This window comes from Sceloporus occidentalis, unplaced genomic scaffold (assembly GCF_023333645.1).
Source record: "Sceloporus occidentalis isolate IW3139 unplaced genomic scaffold, rSceOcc1.0.p SCAF_56, whole genome shotgun sequence".
NCBI lineage: Eukaryota > Metazoa > Chordata > Lepidosauria > Squamata > Phrynosomatidae > Sceloporus > Sceloporus occidentalis.
Window position 1 is genome coordinate 4,573,874 of NW_028317036.1, and position 21,858 is coordinate 4,595,731.

Sequence of the window (21,858 nt, forward strand, 5' to 3'; positions counted from 1 at the left end):
ACCAGGGCAGAGCAACGCGATCCTCTGCCCAGCACCGCAAAATGCCAGACCGGCAGAAGAGCCGGCCACAGGGCAGAGTGCTTTTGGCCTCTGCTCATCCCCCAGCACGGTGTCCCGGCCGGCTAACGAGGACCAACCAGCAGAAGCGCTGGCACCTGTAGAGAGCATCGCTGACATCTGTCCTGCATCAGCAATCCTCGCTCAGGCTGAAGCACCGGCAATAGGGCAGAATGCTGCTGGTGTCTACCTGTCCCACAGCGAAGGGTCCCCACCTGCTAGCAGGGACCCACCATCGGAAGAGCTGGCGACAGGGCAGAAAGTTGCTGACCTCTGCCCTGCCCCGCCTACATCCCCATCATCTGGATTTCCCCAACAGCCGTCACCAATCATGGGAGGAAGGGCAACTGGCGTTCCTCCCCAGCGGCTGACAGATATCCAGGGAGATGCGGCAGCCGGCCCATCTTCCCAGCGGCAGAAGGAGCACCAGGGAGGGGGTGCAGGTGGCATCCCTCCCCAGCGGCTGAGTGAGAACCCGGGAGATGGCGCAGCTGGTCAGTCTCCCCAGCGGCAGCTCACAGACCCGGGAGCGGAGGAACCGGTCCTCGCTCCCCAGCGGCTGATCCCAATGATTGGAGCTGAGGGTATTGTCCCTCCTCCCCAGCGGCTGGCAGATATCCCTGGAGATGCGGCAGCCGGCCCATCTCCCCAGCGGCAGAAGGAGCACCACGGAGGGGGTGCAGGCGGCATTCCTCCCCAGCGGCTGAGTGAGGACCCGGGAGATGGCGCAGCTGGTCAGTCTCCCCAGCGGCAGCTCACAGACCCGGGAGCGGAGGAACCGGTCCTCGCTCCCCAGCGGCTGATCCCAATGATTGGAGCTGGGGGTATTGTCCCTCCTCCCCAGCGGCTGGCAGATATCCTGGGAGATGCGGCAGCCGGCCCATCTCCCCAGCGGCAGAAGGAGCACCAGGGAGGGGGTGCAGGCGGCATTCTTCCCCAGCGGCTGATCCCAATGATGGGAGCTGAAGGTATCGTCCCTCCTCCCCAGCGGCTGGCAGATATCCCGGGAGATGCGGCAGCCGGCCCATCTCCCCAGCGGCAGAAGGAGAGCCAGGGAGGGGGTGCAGGCGGCATTCCTCCCCAGCGGCTGAGTGAGGACCCGGGAGATGGCGCAGCTGGTCAGTCTCCCCAGCGGCAGCCCACTATCCCGGGAGCAGAGGAACCTGCCCTCCCTCCTCAGCAGCAGATGATAGCAAGGGACACCGTTCCCTCCCCCCAGCTGCAGGCCGGACCCGAAGATCCCTTAGCCCCAGCAGAAGCGCTGGCAACAGGGCAGAGCACCTCTGGCCTCTGCACAGCACCTACAACAGGGATCCAGGGAGATAAGGCAGTCGGCTCATCTCCCCAGCGGCAGAGGGAGCAACAGGGAGGGGGTGCAGGCGGCATCCCTCCCCAGAGGCTGGGTACCCTCCAGGGAGAAGGGGCAGTCGGCACTTCTCTCCAGCGAATGGTATACGCACCGGGAGAGGCAGACGTTGGCCGGGTAAGCGCTACCTTTGTAGGAGCAATCGAGCTAGGGGACTGTCACAGAGGCCTCCATGCCATGGGTTTCTGGAGGGGCCTGAGTGCCAGCCTTCTCCCTACAGACTATGGGCCCGGGTGCAGAGCGCCACACTCCAAAGACTGGGGAGCAGAGACAACCTAATGCCCACCTATCTTTCCCGGACAGCCCCAAGCCGACCCGTTAGGGGTCTAGCCGGGTCTGCCGGACTATGGGGGGGGGAGATGTGACGGCCCCGGGTTAATCGGTACCGTCTGTAATAATTATTGTTTGTGATACCTGCATTTCCCAGTATATGTTGTGATTATGGTGTGTGCTTTTGTTCCCCTTGTTTGCTACCCTGTCCAGGTGCCACATGTCCTGCCCCTCCCTCCTTACACAGACTACAGTAGAGACCCCCTACTGGGCTGAGGGCTAATGCTCAGTCATATGCAAAGGAGGGCAGGATGTAATTCCCTTGTGTCTATTGGACGCAATTCCCTTGTGTCTATTGGACGCAATTCCCTTGTGTGTCTATTGGACGTAACTCAACCCCTTGTACTGTTTAAATGCCCCTGTGTTCCCAAATAAAGGGAGTTCCTGTTTTACCTCACTACGAGTCCTGTCTTGTTATTGAGGTAAGCCTCGGTGCTGCCCTTATTAGGGCGGTAGGGTGCTGTATTGCTATACTTCGGTATACTACAGTACGGCCGAGGTTCCTGAAGAGCTGTGTTCTCTGCTATGATCGCGTATTGTCCTTTTCAGGACGATAGCCACCCTGTGTAGCTCAGTTTCGGCTAGCCACAGACAGCGAAGGGGTTAGTCTCTGGTGCCCCGGTGGCCATGGGGCGAAGGAAGCAACGTTCGGCGGGCGTACCCAGTCGGGGTACAGGTCGGTCCTGTCACAATGGGCAGTAGGTACAGTTTATGTTTTGGAAGATAAGATCCGTTGTATACTGGATGATCTGTACATTATCAGGGCTCAGGCAATGCTTGGTTTATATACTGTGACCTCTTGGTTGGAGATAATCCCAGGCAGAACATGGTTTCCATGACATGCATGATGTAGCCATGAGTTTACAGAGGGGAAGGCAAGACTATGTTTCCAGCTTTTATCTATGGTAGGATATGTCCCTGTAGAGACAAAACATACGGGCGAGTTAAGGCAAGCGCATCACACCCAAGTACCGCTACAGCTTAGACACCAGAGCCGTTGGGGAGAACATCTCCATCTGGTCGGCCCACGGCCTTCCGGGCAGTGGCGTCGGCAGGGGGGGGCCAGAGGGGGCCATGGCCCCCCCTACATCATGCTGTGCCCCCCGGTGTGCCCCCCCAATTGAAACACCGTCTTTTTTTTTCTTTTTTTTTAATAGACCCGGAGGAGAGAGTGAGAGGCGCCGAGCGGTTGCTGAGGAATAAGTTCTCAGCAACCGTTCGGCGCCTCTCACTCTTCTCCGCGACCGCGAGGCCTCTTCCTGGTTCGCAGTGCCGGCATTTCAAGCCGAGCGCCGGTATATGTCGTCATATCCGGCGCCCAGCAGTGAAGCCGGCAGAACCAGGGATACAGAGACCTCGCGATCTCACCGCTGGACAAGCCCAAGGTAAGTGAACTTCAAAGGGGGGGTTAGAAAGTTAGGAGGGGGTTAGAGAGTCAGAAGAGGTAGATAGGAAGTGAGAAGGGGTAGATAAGGATAGATTGGGAGGGAGGAGGGGGTAGATAAGGATAGATTGGGAGGGAGGAGGGGGTAGATTGGGAGGGAGATGGGGGTGGATGGGATACATTGGGAGGGAGAGGGGATAGTTAGGATTGATTGGGAGGGAGAGGGGGTAGATAGGATAGATTGGGAGGGAGAGGGGGGTACATAGGATAGATTGGGAGGCAGATGTGGTAGATAGAGAGGCAGATGTGGTAGATAGGGAGGGAGAGGGGGTAGATAGGATAGATTGGGAGGGAGAGGGGGTAGATAGGATAGATTGGGAGGGAGAGGGGGTAGATAGGATAGATTGGGAGGGAGAGGTCTTTATGGGACAAAAACGGCGTACGTTCAGCTGTTTGGGGACAAAGTTGACATAATGTGTAACTTAGGTGCTGGTCAGGTTCTATGTGGGCAGTGTGGACACCAGGGTTGGCTTTGGGGTGTGTGACCAGTGATCTATGCCTGTAATTTAAGGGGTTTTATCTATACCTTTAATGCAGAGTTTATATGTAATTTCCAATTGATTTATATCTGCAAAGCTGGGTTTTGTGTCATTCTGTTGATCTGTATCGGCTATATTTCCATACATTATTAATGTTTACCTGCAAATATAGGATTTGCATGTCTTATTCAGTTGATCAATACCTGGAGTGCTGTTGATTATTTGATCTAAACCTTCAGTGCTGAGTGTACATGTGATTTCCAGTTGATATATACCTGCAATGCTGGGTTTGTGTGTTCTGTTGGTTTATACCTGCAATGCTATGTTTCCATACATTATTTATGTATACCTGCAAATACAAGTTTTTTTTTAATCTCATTCAGTTGCATGTGCTGTTTCCATGTGTTGTTTATTTGATCTATACCTGAACTACAGGGTGTAGTAAAAGAGCGCTATGGTTTAGTGAATGAGGGGACAAAGGGACTCTGGGGATGATTACAGGGGAGAGGACTTCTCAATGTCACGGTGCAGTCAGAAGGAGGGAACACTGCACTGACTCTCACTGTCTTCCCCTGATCTGCAGTCAGTGTGGCAAATATATTGGCAGCAGGGTCTAATATTAATATATATTGGCTGCAGGGGCTAATATTAATATATATCGGAAGCTGGGACTAATGTTTATATATATCGGCAGCAGGGGCTAATATTAATATATATTGGCTGCAGGGCCTATTATCAATAAATATTGGCTGCAGGGGCTAATATTTATATATATTGGCTGCAGGGACTAATACTATATATCGGCAGTAGGGGCTAATATTAATATATGTTGGCAGCAGGGTATAATTTCTATGTATATCGGCAGCAGGGTATAATATAAGTATGTATCCGCAGCAGGGGCTAATATTAATATATATCCGCAGCAGGGGTTAATATTAATATATATCGGAAGCAGGGTGTAATATTTCTATATATCTGCAGCAGGGTCTAATATTTATATATATTGTCAGCAGGGGCTAATATTAAAGAATGAAAAATAACTGTCACTTTAGCTGTTATTTTGAAATCATATTTTAATCACAGTCTTTACTTCAAAGAGATAAGTGCATATTATGTAGTTAAAAATGCACGTCTAACGTGTGTGTGTATATATATATATATATATATATATATAGTGTATATGTACCGTTTTATAATTGGCCCCCCTACTTTGGTCCCTGGCCCCCCATGTGCCCCCCTAAATATGAAACCTGGAGACGCCACTGCTTCCGGGACAGAGTGTCGGACTTTATATCCCTGTGCACAGGATGCTCAGGCTAAATACAGCAGAAGAGGCATGGGGCATGCGTATCTGGGGCAACAGAGGCACTAAGGCCTCTAGTCTACCAGGTAAGGTAAGGGGAAGAGTATTTAGATGTGAATGCACCTTCTAAAGTGCTGAATATAACATTCACTGCTTGAACACTGAACATTTTTCTGCTCTCATGAAGCAAATTAGAGGTAATCACACAACCGTGTAAATTAAATTATTGGTAGGGATGAAGGAGACGTAATAGTTTGATGGAAACCAAGCCATGCTATCTTGTACTAATCATAGTTCACAGGTTGTAATTTGCAAGTTATGCTAGCTGCAGACTCCTCTCCTGGGGTCATAACACGTGGTCCTCCAGTTTCCATAAATTTAGCGTGGACTAGCTAGGGTCCGAGGCTGCAAAATACAGTGAATCACCGACAAGGGCAGAGTTGGACAAATGCCAAACAAGATTACCCAAAGTGAATTTTATTTTTCTTAAATGATTTCTCAGGCCAGGTTGGCGCACTGGAATAGACTCCTTAGTCTTATACCTGGTTCTGCATTGGACTAAAATTTTAAAAGGTTGGCTTGAAATATTTGAAAAAAGAGCCCATGCTTTTAGTGGCGCTGAACCTAAAATGCCAGGGACAGACTTAGAACGCTAATGCAATTAGACAAATGGGTAATGGACACTAACTTTACAATGGTGACACATCATGCCACGTTGCGTGCACACTTTAACACCTTTTTATTCCAAGATTCTAGAACTTCCTACACAATGTTCTGCCACAACCTGCCCTTTCTATAAACATGATGTAAGCAACTCACATGGAGGCTTCACTTCTCATCTGAAACTGTCCATGGTCCCGGGGAGAGTCCTTACAGGACCATAAAGAGTCTGGGGATGAACGAGTGCTGCAGATGCTGCTAGTGGGTGTCTGCTGGTGTTTACGTACTTCTGCACTGCTGTACTGGAGGAGGTGGTACAGAGAATGCGTTCAGTGTTTCCTTGGGCTTCATACTTAAAGAAATAAATACTTTATGAATGGGAAAGTAACTCCGGAGTGCCTCCCCTTTTTCCTTGGAATACAGATTGCTTTGAGCCGCTGATGTGAGCACCTGGAGATTTTTTTGAGCAGACACTGTAGACTGTAAAACTTTGGAGTTCCTGGCTGGTTAACACTTTAAAACCCCAAGCTCACAGCTCTATGCCTTTCAACGCTCCTTCCCCTCCAACATGCCACTACAAACCAGAGCAGGACTCAGAGGAGAAGCACCAGGACCTGGACAAGGTTGGTGAATCCAGGGTTTGGGGTGCAGTGAATGGGCAAGGTCACTCGGCAGCAGGGGATAGGAGATAAGCTAGAGGGGGAAAGGAAGTTAACGTAACTAATTGAAGCGTGCATTCTGTGCACGTGCAGATTCTGATAGTGTTTCATGCTTGCACAGATGACTTTTAACACAATAAATCAACAGGTCAATGTACAGGAACATTTATCTGTCAATGAAGGCCATACCCTCTGCGTCCCCGAAATCCCATACTCAAAGCTCCCCCACCTGGCTGATTAGCAGATCAGGGGCTTAACAATCTATGTTAAATCATGGCTCGGCTACAAGTAGTATTATAAAAGGTCAGGAACTTTTAGAAGCCGCAGCTTGCTAGCTATTTGGATTCCTATTAAAGGAAATAATCTCCTTTTGACACAGCTCACACCTCTCACATCCGCTTTAAACACAGTAACTAATTTAGAAATTAGGTAATGTGTATTAACTGGGAGCTGGGTGTGTTTAACATAAGAGTACGGTGTGACGAAGTATTTATGAATCAGCTAACAAACTATCATTATGTGGAAAAACTGGTTCCACTGCCTTAATATGCATGTCTGCAACAAATATATTCGCATATGATGAATAAATTGCCCTGAGATGCTCATCGGAGACACTTCTTATCCTACTGAATGGATACTAAATGGTTAAATCAGACTCCAACTCCTATAATCAACAGCTATCCTTTCCAATAACGATGGTATGCCAAGGATCATGGCGTCTTTTTATTTGGTAGATGTATCCATTGACTCTCTCAAGGTTAATAAAGAGTTCTGCACCCCAGTGGCCTGTTTGGCACAATAATTGACAAAATGTTTTACAGATACTTGGAGCAAAGACTATACGCGGTGATAAGGTTTGGTTATCTGCCCTACATAAATACATACCAAACCTGAATTCAAGACTAGGTACCCAATAAAGGTATCAACTTGACTCTACTCGTCTCCTGTGTTTCTACGGCCAACATGGTACCAACTCTCACTGTTTCTGAATGCAGCGTACAAACGTCATCTGCGTAATCTGCTCGTAATCCATAGACGTTGGAGAACATATCAGACAGCGCTACTTAATGCAGAAACAAGAGTGTCGCGCTTCCCACCAACGCACAACAAAGACTTGTTATCTCCTTATACATACACAAACACTAATTATTCTTCCTTGTAATGCAAACCAGCCAGTGATGAACCTCCCAACTTCCTGCTAAAACAAGTAAAGTGACGCATTAATCCTACCTCTTCCTAGTAAACAGATATCAGGTACTGTACACAAACATTACAACTCCACCTAGCATACCTGTAACTGAATCACACTGCCCGTTCCTAAACACCAAGAGCACATTCACCTAACAGAACACGTCTCTCGTCCTCACGGGCGGTCTGGCAACATTCAGCCCGTGGGCAACCAAGTGCACTACTAATAAAGTGGCAGAAAACAGTCTAGTAGGCAACATGCTCGATTAAACTATTCCATCCTGTCCGTGGAGTCATCACATGAACGCCATCTAAAGTCTTTTCTACTTTATACAGCCTGGTGGCTATAAAACTCCCAGAAAAGCTTCAGGTAGTGGCCCAAGATCTTTAACTTGGGCCAGTCCAGGAGGCAATTGCCCCCCTGCATGTCCTCTTAATATGCTAAGGTACTTTTACTTCCAAGTGCCCAAAAAACCCAGACCGTGTACCACGTAGACTTTATGACACATGCACCCTCCCAATAACTTCCAATCTCCTCCGAATACAAGCTACATATGTCTTGCCATGCAAGGGACTTACCTTTCAACACATTTTAAAACCAAAATGAACAAAGGACACCTAGCAATTTAGTCAGCAAATCACAAATTGCAGGCGAGTCAAACCATTTAATCAGTCATCGTTACCAATTTAATGCTGCATTACAAAAGGCCAACCCCAGTGAGATGAAATGTTTCAACTCACCTGCACCTTAAGCTATTATGAATAAACCTCAATATCTCAAGCAGCATCTCTAAATTTATAGTAGAAACACAAAAGGAATTGTGGATCAGCCATCCGCCAGTTTGGCGTAAAAAGCTTCTGTACCAAACAGCAACAAATGCAATTCTCACCGATGCTCCCCTACCTGCTTCAGTGTACTTCAAACCAACTTTCTCCTCCTCATCCTTGGGTTTTGGGGGTGGCCACACAGCCTGAAGTCTCCCTGGAGTCCTGTCTTCTGGATCAGATGGGCTATGGTCGGGCTGCAATAATAAAAGATATCGTTTCATATACCATATTAAGATGGTTTAGAGGATCCATCGCAATTATATTTCGGCTCCAACATTGCTTTAGAAATGCAGCACTATACCCAACTATCGTGTTATGGAATTCTAGTTTCCAGGCAAGTCTATATTTAATGACACAACAATAGGTGGATGTTTTTTGGGTTTTTTTTACTAACTTTAGAACGCAGTTTTGTACAAAAAAATGTCTTCTTTGCAATATAAAACCTCATTGTTAGTGCAAGTAAACAATTGTGAAAAAATGTTCAAATTAATAACATTTGCCAGTGCTTAAGATGTAACTCAACTAATCTGCTATGGTCTTTCTTTTTAAAGTGAAAAGTATTTAATCACTCCACTGTCCAGATGTATCGAGACAGCTAAAAAGTTCCAGAATGACATTCACCAAAATTAGGAAAATGAAGGCGGCTAAAAGGCTCACATTGACCTTACAGAAGCTGAATAATGTATTTTGAGGTCATCACAAGCACATTTACACATACAATTGTTCTGATGGGGGGTATAGAAAGCTTACATTTTTCTTATCAGAGGAGTCATCACCATCATTATGCCTGGTTTTGTCAAATATGGCCTTCAGAGACTCCTTCTCGCTCTTTTGTTTCCGCTTCACAGTCTCCAAGTCAGGGGACTCTTGCTTTGCAACCTTTTTGGAAGGCCCGGTGAAAAAAGATCTAAAGGCATCCAGGGCAGAATCCTGGGGTACAGGCTCTGGGGATTTTTCTGTGATGACCTCAGTGCTCTGCTCCACACATTCTTCTTGGCTTTGCTCTGAGGGTATGTCTACCTCCTTTTCATCTTGCTTTGGGAGATCAAAATTCAGCAGCTGGGAGAGCTGTTCCATGAACTTCGAGCTGGATTTGGGTTCTGCCGTCTTCTTTGGCTCCTGCTTTCTGACCGGCGAACCCACAGGCAACTTTGCCTTCTGCACTGGCTGGGACAGCTTTAACATCGCCAGGTCGGTGTCCCCTGCCTTTACCGTGACCGTTTCATTCTCCTGTACAGGAGCTCCCTTCTTATGTATGCGAAGGCCGCTAAATATAGCGGGCAGTTGGAAAGGCTTTTCGTCCTGGGTGTCTGAAAGTAGAGAGTCTTTACCAGGTTCTGGATTGCTTGTGACATCAGGACAGTTTGTATCCTTATCCAGTGTTGACATGTTATCTTTGTCCCTTTCTACAAAGTCCTCATTACCCGGCTCTTGGGTTCCTGGCTCCTGGATGGGGACACTATTAAGTGGTACATGAGATTCAGAATAATCCTGGGACTCTGGGGTCTTTGTTGTTTGTTTTCCTGTGACTTCTTCAGGACTCTCGCTGTCAGAATCCGTATCACTGGTTGTATGTACAAGAGTTCCACGCACAAGCATACCATCCTGGTCGTAGATTTCCTTCATGCAAACATCTGAGTCCGTGGTGTCATATATGATACGTGAAGCCGTCTCTGCATCCTTGTGAATATCTGAGGCTTCCAGACGCTGCGCGTGTACTCCTTTCTTTTCATCATTTTGCTCTTGTAAAACCTGGACTTCAGTCCCACCCAGATTATCCATCGGAGGATGTGGTACTCTGTGGACCTTCTCACTTGTAGCAGGTTTAACTTGTTTCATGGAGACTTGAGAATCTATTTCTTTTTCACTGGGTAAATCATCCGTATCCCGAACCTCTATCAACTCTGAATGCTCTACCTGCTTCGTTTGTTCATCTCTAATGGTTGCCACTTCTTTTAAGCTTTCACAAGAATTAGCTCCTCCTTCTGATGTGTCACGCTGTGCTTCAAACTCGGTGTTGCTTGACTCCTGGGAAAAGGCGAGGGTGTCTGATTGCACCTCTGGTTTGTTCCCGGTGGATCTGAATGCTTTCAGGACTGCATTTTCCTCTTTAGGCTTTGCTGCAAATCCAAAAAATGACTTTATGGAAAATTTGCCTAGCAGAGATGGAGCAGCCTCATTGTGTGCAGCTGCCGACGCCACCGCTGGAGCCTGGGACTCTGTGGGAACATTGGCTTTTAGTTCCATATCCCCAAATAACTATGTCCTGTAACCGTATTAGGTGAGCTGGACCTAGGGGCTACAGTATTTACAACAATGCAAGAACCAAAAGAAAATAAAACTGGATTTTCCACCGTGTTGTTAAATAAACTGAAACTTACACTTTGACCAAACAAAAAAACTTAAGTTAAATTAAATATTCATTCTTTTCAGGCAAAAAAAACACCAAGACAGTTCAGAACATATCCTTTGTACAAGTTAGCCTCGGCAACCAAGTCATCCCAAATCTGTTTTTGTAGAATGAAAAGACACAGAGGTAGAAAGTCTGTTATTCCTTTTGGAAACTCTGCAGCGGAGACCTTTGGATTCCTGCTTCCTGCTTGTAAAGCAGTCTCTGCGGTCGCTTGGCAGTTTTAATTACACGCAAATAACAACGTCTTTGTGAGCACCAAGCCGGCATGACAACTCTGAAAAGATTTCCTGTGTCACTCTAGCCTCAGGTCTTTCTCAGGTCTCTCCCGGTGAAATCCAAACTTTGCAGATGAAGCCAGCATGTCTTTAGCAGAGCGGGATGAGAAAGAAGAAAAAAAAAACCTTTACCGCAAAACCAGCAGTGCTAAAAATGACGTCTTTGCTTTGCAGACAGCCAGACGGATCCTTTCAGCTGAAAACAGGGTGAAATCGTTCTCTTCCGCGTTGTGGAAGCTTTTCTAAAGAATGCAAATGTCACCGTCCAGAGACGGCATGAAAAGGGCTGGTTTCAAATTACCCTACCTTCCTGCTTTCAGGTAACAGGTATGCACAGCAGGCTTTTTTTCCACTCCCACTGCCTGTGAAAGGAGGGAAGGCAAACAGACGAGAACCTCTTTGACCGGGAATCAGCCGGACACCTCATATCAATGAGACGCTGGAGCCTTGTCACTTGTGTAAATATTTGTGATAGTTTCCAGCTGGGCTGCGTTGAAGAGTGTGATACTTAAAATGCGCACAGCAATATTCTATACAATTTGAAAATATCAGGGAAAGTACAAAAAAAAATAATAATTAAAAAAATACAAATAAAAAAAAAAATAATAACTACAATACAGAGAGGGTGGAAGATACAAGGAAGAAACTTCCCGTGGAAAAAGAACTGTAAAGGAATTCAAAGCCAAGATTGTTGTGCATAAAATTATGCTAAACCATTAACAAGTAAAGTGATTAAAAAGGGTAAACTATAGGGGATGGTGTTAGTCCCTCTCTTTGAACAGCATACGCCACCTATGGTGATTCACTGTTTCATAAACCTATTAAATGCCCACGGATGCAGCTTGTCAGCACGTATCACTTCTGAATTTCTGGCTGTGTAGCTAATGCATTACGACCTTCAGAGATGGTCTATCCAAAGGGCATAGTTTACGCATATGAATGGTGTAACATAGTGCAGAGGGGTTTGGTTCTGTTTATTTTCTATTATATATTATATTATTATATATATTATATTTATAATATATATATTATGTAAACTCATATTGCCCTTCTACATACATCAACTTTATTATTATTTATCAATTTATATATCTTCATCATATTCTGCAGCAATGACCAGTTGCTCTTATTGCAACTGTAGCTATCCAGATATGGGTTATGCTGAGCTGCATTCTTTTCCTGTAAGTAGACGTAGTGTGTAGCTCTTATGAAAAACAACTCTTTAGATATAGATTGTCCTTCATACTTTATTTTAATGCCATTAAAATAAACTAATTTTAAGTACTTGAACCCAGTTTGGGTAATCACCCATTGCAAGAAAATCATGGGGATTCCTCTGTGAACGTAGGTGATCAAGGTAGCAACTTGCCAGCCAAGCGTGGTGAAGGGAGTAAGCGTCCGCCATACATTTATCAGGGTATCCCGGCTCCTAAACTATTAGTGCTCTCTCCCCTTTTGTGCTAGACAGATCTCAGTGGATGCATACCTTCTTGCCTCTATATATCTCTCATATTACTTCTAATGAACTTCTTTATGTGTTAAAAATGGTGGTTTATGTTTGGCACACAACTTGACAAAGGATAATGCTAAAAGCACACTCACCAGTATCTCCAGACTAAGATGCAGCGCGTTCCTATCAGGTTTCCCCGGCTTGTCCCGGTTTGTAACGGGCCTAGTATCGCCCACACAGGAGATGTCTTCATTGACACAAGATTGGAAACCAGGAGATGTAGCCAAAGTATCTCTCTGTGTCACCCCTCCTCCTGCACAAAAAACATTGTAATTAAACATATGCAAACAGTGGATACATTACTATAATTCACTAATCAACCCAAGGATGAAGAGGGGGAATCTTTTAAAAATTCAGCAATGTTCCAAAGTACTTCACATTTGCTTTCAAGAAAAATTAGCATCTGGCGTGGCCGGGTGTTGACCTCTGTACTTCACGAGACTCATGTGGATCAGAACTAGTGGCTGTAAAGGTCCCATTTGGTATAAACTATGGTTTCTGGGCTATACTGGGGAACTGTAACAGCTTCCTTTACAATTGTATTCTAATTATATATTCTGGAATATGTAGATTTTTTCCAAAGTTTTCTTATAGACCAAATTATACACTATGCAGGGCCCAAAAGACAAGGCTGTACAAAACCCATGTTTACTTTTCTCTAGACACGATAGTGCCGTAACCGAAGTGATGCAAGGAGATGCACCCATTGCCATGGCGGACCTCCATCAAACAGCCCAGCCTTTGGTACCCCTACTATTTCTGCCCACTCATCGAGTAGTATGTGTAAAGTACTGCCACCTTGTAAAGTCTGTATACATAAAATGCTTACATATTTAGGCTCTGTACCAAACCATGGATCATGGAGCTACAAGATCAGGCAATGGCGTTAAGAGACAAGTAGAGGTCTTCAACAGCTCAAAAGGGAAACTTTTTGCGTGAAACACAATTATACCTTTATTAATGTTTATGGATAGCGACAGCATATTTTTCTTGAAGAGTATTAAATATTTCTTCTAGGAGACAAGTTACATTGCTGTTCCCTTCGCTGGAGCTGCACCGTTGAAGTCCATCTCATCAAGCTCTTTTAAAAATGGCTACCATATCTGTACAGGTTATTTGGGTAACAGTGAACGGATATCAGTTTGACAAATTGTACGTTACATGGAAATCTAAGAGGGTTGGGTAGAAGGCATAATTTTGCGAAGCAAAGAAAGAGACTGTGGTTCTGGATTTAACGAGGAGAATCCTTTATCCAAAGGGCAAAGAGCCCTCCTATGTTTTTCCAAGCAACGGAAATTAAAACACCACTGGCTGATTTTTATCCTATAAGTTAAATATTTCCAGGCAATAAATAAGTGTATAATATGGACCAGCACAAGATTAGTATAAAATGCAGATGTTTTGTGATTTGGGCATATGTTCTACAAAACCCATCTGACCTATTACATTTCATGCAGTGCATCATAGACATGATTCTTATATCTCAAAAAAACTATCTGTGGATATTAAGGCAATATGTGTCCCCTGGTGCAAAGAAATATATAAATGTGGAGCTAATCTGGAGACGAAAAGAAAGACAGAACCTGAGCACGGAATACAGGAATTTTAATGAAATTAAAATAACCCGCGATCAATCCATAACAGAGTTAGATTACTAACATTTGGAACAGTGAGCTCCTTTCTTCAGTGTATAAAGAAGTAACTGGTGTCTGTTCTACATAACACTGTAAAATAAATCGAAGGGACATTACCAGATATATTTAAACAGATAACTCAATAGCATCATTGAATCCATATAGAAACGTTTAAATTCAACTTCCTTACAAGTAAGGCCAACCTTACAGATAAGACCACGCATATTCGGAGTGGAATGTAGGATCCTTTGTATTGCATCACAGGGCCACTTGGTGGCAGCCTTCCGGACTCATGCGAATTCCCACCAACACTGCCCCTGCTGGTTGTCACTCAAATTACAGCATCTTCACACGATTGAGAGGTCTGTAACACTTCACTACACAGCCTTCTGGAGACCCGACTTGTTTCAAGTCCTGGAAGAGGCGGTGGTTGGCAATTTAAATCTCAGGGAAGCACTTGGCACAAAGCACAGCGGCTTCTTTTAAAGCCGGTGCTTCATATTTCAGTACTATAAAACAAATCTCGAGAATTATTGTCTTGCTTACGGATTATCGTCTGAAGAACAACACGAAACTTAGAATGTTACTTACAAGCAGTAATTTGCTTTAGTACAGAGGTGAAGCCCACTGAGCTTTGTAAAAATCCAAGATAAAAAATTATTGTGGGAGTAAAGGCATTGTAGAGAATTCATTGCAGGAGTAAACACAGAAGGCCAGTGACCAAAAGTAATCAGAACTGACAGGAGGACCTGCGCAGAAGAACGCCTGGCCATCCACAGGCGCCGGTTATGTAATACTGGGTACAGGATGACAAATTGAACGCAGCAGGATGGAAACAATGAGGATGTATCTTCAAGAAAGGCAGGAACCTGCATGAAGACGGCTGCTGACCCCTACTATGACCCAGATCCATTAGCGCAAAATACACAACAATCATTCATATTTTTGTGCTGCTCAATAACTAAACGCCAAAGGGGAATTTTTAGCTATAATCTTAAATATTTAAGCTGTAGCATAAACAAACACAAACGCTATAATCTTATGTTTAGTGCTTTCACTGGCAGCAGTATAGGTTTCCTATTTTGTTTCCAAGTGTTGAGTTTGTGTGGTTCGTCTCTTCAAAGGAGGTATGAAGACCTTCTGGAGATCAAGGCATTATTCAGTTGTGATCTAAGAGCAGGCAAACCAGGTGGGACCACCAGAGCCACAACCTCAACTAGCTTCACCCATATCACACATTCAACATAGAAAAATGCTTCACAAAATAGAACCTCTTGACAAAGAGGTCACTGAAACCACCAGGTGAGGGGTGAACCTGAGCAGGTGGACCAAGCTGGCCTACAAAGTTCTTTAGAAAGATCAGTCACATGATGCATTTCCTGGAATTCGTTAAATTAGGTATTAAGGTTCCTAAACATTTCGTAATCCTGGATCTTTATATCTAATGGGGCCTAGGGCAAGCTCTCAACCTTGGGCTCCCTTCACACCCAAGTCTAAGGAGGAAATCTGCGCAACATTTGGCAAAGACAACACTAGTTGTTTTTTTTTTTACGTCTGAGAGGACAAAAAGGGGGCATGGCTACCTCTTTAAGACTAAAACACCAAAAAATGGACTCTATTTTTTAAATATTTGCAAGACATAATGAAGTTCAGGAGTAAAATTACAGAAAACCTTAATGGGAAAGCAGCAAGTAAACATTCAAATGCAATACAGCTAAGGAACACAATACTAATGATCACAAGCTTGTTTCTAAAAACGTTACTCTTTGTGATCTAACTTGAGGGATTTGTACCTTAACCCCACTACATTCAATGAGGGGACTCCTGAGCACACTCTTTACCTATGATGATGGTAGCATCATTTCTGATCTAAATTTCTAAATGAGAAGTGTATCATGAGAGGTGAGAAAAGAAGCTTAGCTTATCAATTTGCTTGGGGCAGCTGTTCCCATATTTATCTTCTCAGCACAAATGGAGATATAATGGGCATAATGTTCCAAGTAAGGGAGCAGTTATATTAAGCCACGGAACGCACTTACGTCATCAGCCGGCCTTCAGCCTTGAAGTGCTAGGGCCGCCACATCACCGCCAGTCCATCACCGCCAGTCCATCACTGGATACACTTTACTTCCGGTGCTTAAAGTTTTGAGCAGATGTGTATCGATCTACTGCTACAGAGTGTCTATGTTGCCCCATGAACTCTTTATAAAATAAACTTTCTATGATATAACTTGTGCACACACTATTTATACTCTATATCTGGGAGCCAGACCAAAAAAGGCCATACCTTGTAGTTGTACCTTCTTTTCCATAAAGGATTTCTTTCTATTCTAGAGTCACCAATAAAGCATACAGGTCTGGATAACAAAAATGGCATTTAGTTTTATGGCTTAGGCCACTGCTTTCCTCACTTTGGAACATTCTGATCATCACAGGGACTGAAATTCCCGACTCCTCTCAAAGTGCATTAAGAAAAATCACTTTTCCATTTTATTCTTGATATAATTTGATTAATTAAAAAATGATTTAACAAAAAAGAAATAACAGAAACCAGGCTTCCAAGTCTTCTGTCCCCAGTGGCCGGGGTGTGTAGGAATAGCCATTGAAAACATTCAAGAGCTGTCTAAGGAGTGGTAAAGGTTGTTTTTTTTTAAGGTCAAAAACTTCCTGTGGAAAAGCCATGAAGAAATAATATTTGGGCTGTAGCGATACCAAGTAAAACATAATTGTCAGCAGAAACAGCAGAATGGAGAAGTTGAGTAAGAAGAGGCTCATTTAAAAAGCAATTAAAAGTGAATTTAAATGTTGAAATAGGCAGTTAGTGAAGTATAAGTTTTGTGTACATATAAAGTTAACAGCTTACATTGTAGCAGGCCCAGACCAACCTTTACCACTCCTTAGACAGCTCTTGGGGGGCTTTCTGTTCACAGTCACTGGGTGGTCACGTTAGTACCCCCTGAAATGTTCACTGGACCTGACTGGCAGTATTTCACATGGCAGGAGAGACTGTACTGTATTGAGAACATATCTATGAACATACAGTACATCTTTAAAAAAAAGAAATTGTAATTTGTGTGGGTACGCAAAAAAAGGGAAGTTATGGTTCGATATATGGTAACAATTGCAAAATGCACTCATTAAGGTTCCCTTCTTCCTCACCTTAGAAAGGCTGTCTGAACCGATCAGCAACTATCTTAAGAACAACAGTACAATAACGGAGAGGGATAAATATGCAGACTGAGAAGTGAAGATAGCTGGTCCTATGGGATGTATATAAGGTGGGTTTTCATATATAGATACATCAATATTTATCTACAGAGGAGAGCTGACACCTTCTGGCCCATGGGCCCCTTGCCCCCCCCCCCATACACACTGGTACACATACGTATAAACATTCACGCAACACAAACTTACATTAACATACAATCTAACAAATTTCTCTGTTTGTACACGTTGTAGCAAGGTGCGGGGTGTTGTTGTGGAAGGGGTATACATTCCCCCTCGATTTTGTAGGGTTTTATATGACATATAGGGCAGGCTGGTGCTCCACCCCGCAGTTTACATGCACCTGGACTGACACAGGATCCAGGCCAGGAGTTTAGGCTGACTCCAATGCACTGGTCAGCTGCAAGTAATGAGCTGCACTGACTGCAGTAAAGCCTGACCTGTTGGACAGAGGGAGAGGAGAGAGAGTTTGTTTGGAAGCAGCAGGGCTTGCTTTGCACAAGAGAGACCATCAAAAAGGTTGGTGGGATTACGTTTTGTTTAGTTTTAGACCCTGAGTAGCGAGGGAGTTCTATGTTAGTAAGCGCTCAGACGAGCTAGGCTTTTGTTTGTAGGGAATTTGTGTACTATGAAATTCTGTATATAGCTGCATACGTGGACTACAAATAAATCGTGGTTGATTACCTAACTGAGATGTGGTGTTAATACCCTAGAGGACCGTGCTGTTTGGTACCCTGTGTGGGTGCAGGATCACAACGTATACATGCTCACACACACTTACACTCATTATAATTAACATACATTCATTCATAAATACTCCCCTCCCTTCATCATTGTTTACCCTACTAGCAGTTTACTTTCTGGCGCTCTGTGAGAATAGCATCGCTTTTATTGCAGGATCACGTTATTTTGCTTTATGTGATCACGCTACCTCAATGTGTCCCAGGGTATCCCTGAGAAAGGTGATAGCCCCACTTTAACCATACCATTCCTGGCCTGTTACAGATTCCATGAGAACCCTCTTGAAACCTAAAACTTTTCTAAACAGCCAAACTGGAGGGCTTAATGGAACAAAAAGGCTTCAATACTCAGTGAGAGCCAAACCCTACACATCCATCTCTTCATGGACTTTATTACTTTGATATCTGAAACAATATAGGTTGTGGTTAAAGAAGTGCTCACAGTTCATGTATGAAAATGGGTACCAATTGGGCAATAAGCCAAACCATTCACGCCCAATGAGTGAATTTGTTCCTGAAACATGTAAATGCTTAAAGAGGAATTTCCAAGCTTTAAAAAGTAACCAAAACTGGCTAAAGGTTGTGCTTTTTGTTTTTCCAGATATTTGACTGTTGCAAGAGTATTTAACTTAAAATTAAAAAATTTTGTGGCAAGATCTGACACAAACATCTATCTTAATAAAAAAAAAAAATGTCTCTATAAACCTTACCTTTACAAAGGATACATAAGCAAATCAACAACTATCCAGAACAAATATAAAATTGAAGGGGAAATAAATCATGCAGGGATATGTACCCACATAAGCTTGGGTTTTAATACGTATATTACAACATTACATAGGTGCGTAATGCCCTGAACAATACAATGCAGGATTTACAAAGCATTACATCCATTATAAGATGTGACATTTTAAGATAATTCTCTGATAAAATGTACATTGTCTTAACAAGAGTGATGACTGGGCGCTGAGGGGTTAATGTACCCTTTTTGATGTAGCAACACAGGTTACTCAGTGATACTTTTTCTTGCCAACAACTGAATCATAGAATCAGGTTGATACAGGTACTGAATATGTGTCTATATTTCAGAGCTGCTTAAACCTACAAACCTTTTTCTCTACCCAGAGAGACTACCCCCAGGGAATTGAGTCCTTGCTTGTTCGGTAGAGAAATATATTATATATATGGCTCAGGGACAGGTTAACTTACAAGTACTGCCCCACTGCTAATTTAGAAAGCTTAAAAATGGGTTCCATGATGCAGATCAAGGGGTACAAAAATTCTCAAGATGATGATGAAATGCCTACGATGAGTTGGTTTGTCACTCATCGGAAGGCACCTTTGAGGTAGAAGGATAACGTTTAGAAAGACATCTGATTTATGTTATAAAATACAAAATTACTAACCTGGAGGAGGTAGATCAGGTTGTAAGGTGCTGTATTTCACAGTTGTAGACTGGTTTTGCCTTTGCTCATCAGAAGCTAAATACTCTGACCAGGTAGGATCTTTAGTTTTAGTCCCCAAGGCCCGACGTGAAGAGCTTTTGTCACATGGGGTATCCCATTGTATGTCCCTTTGGGGTAAGTCTGTGATGTCCTCAGACAGCTTGGTGGATAACGGCAGAATCCTGTGATGAAACTGCGGGCTTGGAAGGCGGGAAGATAAAGGAGACGGGGAAATAGAATTTCGTTTGATATTACTTGGCTGGCTGGATTCATTACGTACATCACAGGTAAAAGAAAGGGTTGCGGGGTGCTTTTCCCCTGCTTTAATGTTGGTACTCTGGTGGACAAACTTTGCTGGATTTAAAGATTTGGTTGCTTGTTTCAGCAGGTTGGGGCACACAGCAGCTCTGTCTCCTTTGTGATCCAGTTGTCCCAACCAATATTCAGTCTCCTCCACACTGTCACTTTGCAGAACTCTTATGAGACTTTTGTTGACAAATCCATGCGACACCAATGCATCATCATTAAGCGGTAGGACCAGGTGTCTCTCACTTGCCCTGTCCACCTCCTGGTCTGTCTCACTGCCTCTTAAGGATTGCGGATCTCTGTCAGGAGGATCACAAAGCTTAAGCACATCTGCTTGAGAGATAAACTCATTTGGTACAGCAGATACCACAGTGGTGACATTTTCACACCTCGCATCATCAACGCTATGTTCTGGGTAACTGAATGAGGTGACAACTCTCTGAACACAGGGGCTGATATCCTGAACTTTAGCTACGACGGTCCTTGAGCCCCTCCTGCTACCCGGTTCGTCACTGTTATTATACTCTGTGCATCTTCTTTCTGCTTTACTGCCCTGAATCATGGGGGCACTGTTCTGTTCCTGCATGATCTTCATGACTCCCTGCAGATCACCCAGAAGGCTGTCGCTATGAGGCAGCAGAGAAAAATCATCAAATACATCATTATCATACACAGAAAGCGAGCTGCCCATCGCTGATTCAGTACCCAGCATCCCAGAGCTTTCACAAAGCTTACCCTGCATACTGTTTATTGAGGAACCCGTTGTGTAACTCTCCTTGTTCTCTACAGACTGCAGTCTCGGGCGTGACAAGGAGTCTACAGAGTTGGTCAGAGATGGCCTTGCTGCGAATGCTTTGTCTCTCGTATGCATCACTCCAGCCTCCGGACCCCCTTTCCACTTAGTCTTCTTCTGCACAAAGTCTTCTATACTTTCCTTCCTCCTACTGAATCTCCTGTTCTTTTTAACCTTAGACGAGGAAACCTTTTTCTCATTTGAAGCAGACCACGACTCGTGGAAATCCATACGGCCAGAAACATCTTCCTCCGGGATGCTAGAACCTGGAGGCAGGTCTTGAAATTTGCCTTCCTGATTACCCATTATGAGTTTTGGATTCCTGGAGGCTTGAAGTAGATGGACCAACAACCTGTTTTTAGCAGCCGTGAGCTTATACAGTTCTGTAAGGATGTTTTGGGTTGTGGTTTCCTTTAAGGCCTCTGTAAAGCTTTCGTAAGGTGGATCCCTGTGCTCTGCAGCCTCTGTCTCCTCCTTGATCCGATAACAGCTATCAAAACATGTTCTGGCTTTGTCTCGAGTTACACAGCGCTTGTATGTGAATCCCCTGACACTACCCCCAGGAAGGTAGAAGCTGACGTAGCAAAGCTCCATAATGGGTTTGTGCAATTGGAGGACAGAGTGTGTGCTCTCCATTATACGCCTCTAATTATTCCAGGATTTAAATGTGGTCAATGTTTCTGTGCTTCATGACACAGCATGTGATAACCAGGCGGAGAGTCATCTGACTAAGAACCATCATACTGCAGCCTGTTAGAGCAAGAAAATGAAATCATTAGGCTTTCAGCACGCCAAATATTCTTGCAGAAATTTCAAATACTTTAATTCACAATGAAGACATCAGGACGTTGAAATCAAATGCTAGCAAAGTATTCTTTGCACTATTAAGTATTCCCAAACCAAGAATGGGGGGCTTGTGTTCTTCAGACTGCGACAATACCTGTTAATAACGATTTGGTTCAAGTTAGTAGATTTGTTACATCACAGAAGAATAGTTAACTGGCTCTAAATAATTTGCAAATGCTATGTACGCTTTCCAGATTTAAAATACCATTTTGGGTTATGGGCTTGGGTTTTGGATAATATCCAAGGCCCGGACTGTTTACTCCACTTTTACCACTTTGCACCAGAATTACTATAAGGAGATATGTTTTGTCTATGGTTTCCATCTCGTATATTTCTTTTGCAGTCTACGAGATGATT

At 44.2% G+C, this 21,858-nt stretch overlaps 1 protein-coding gene across 1 annotated transcript in view; it reads right to left on the reverse strand.

The window, feature by feature from the left end:
- LOC149287846 (formin-1-like) overlaps positions 1-21,291 on the reverse strand; it is a 45,513-nt gene extending 24,222 nt beyond the window's left edge. Inside the window, exons 1-3 of the mRNA XM_089492438.1 lie at positions 19,518-21,291; positions 9,065-10,434; positions 8,391-8,508 (exon numbers count right to left, since the gene is read on the reverse strand). Coding sequence (XP_089348564.1) covers positions 8,391-8,508; positions 9,065-10,434; positions 19,518-21,291 — 3,262 coding nt within the window. The remainder of the gene's footprint in view (positions 1-8,390; positions 8,509-9,064; positions 10,435-19,517) is intronic.
- Positions 21,292-21,858: the final 567 nt, after the last annotated feature.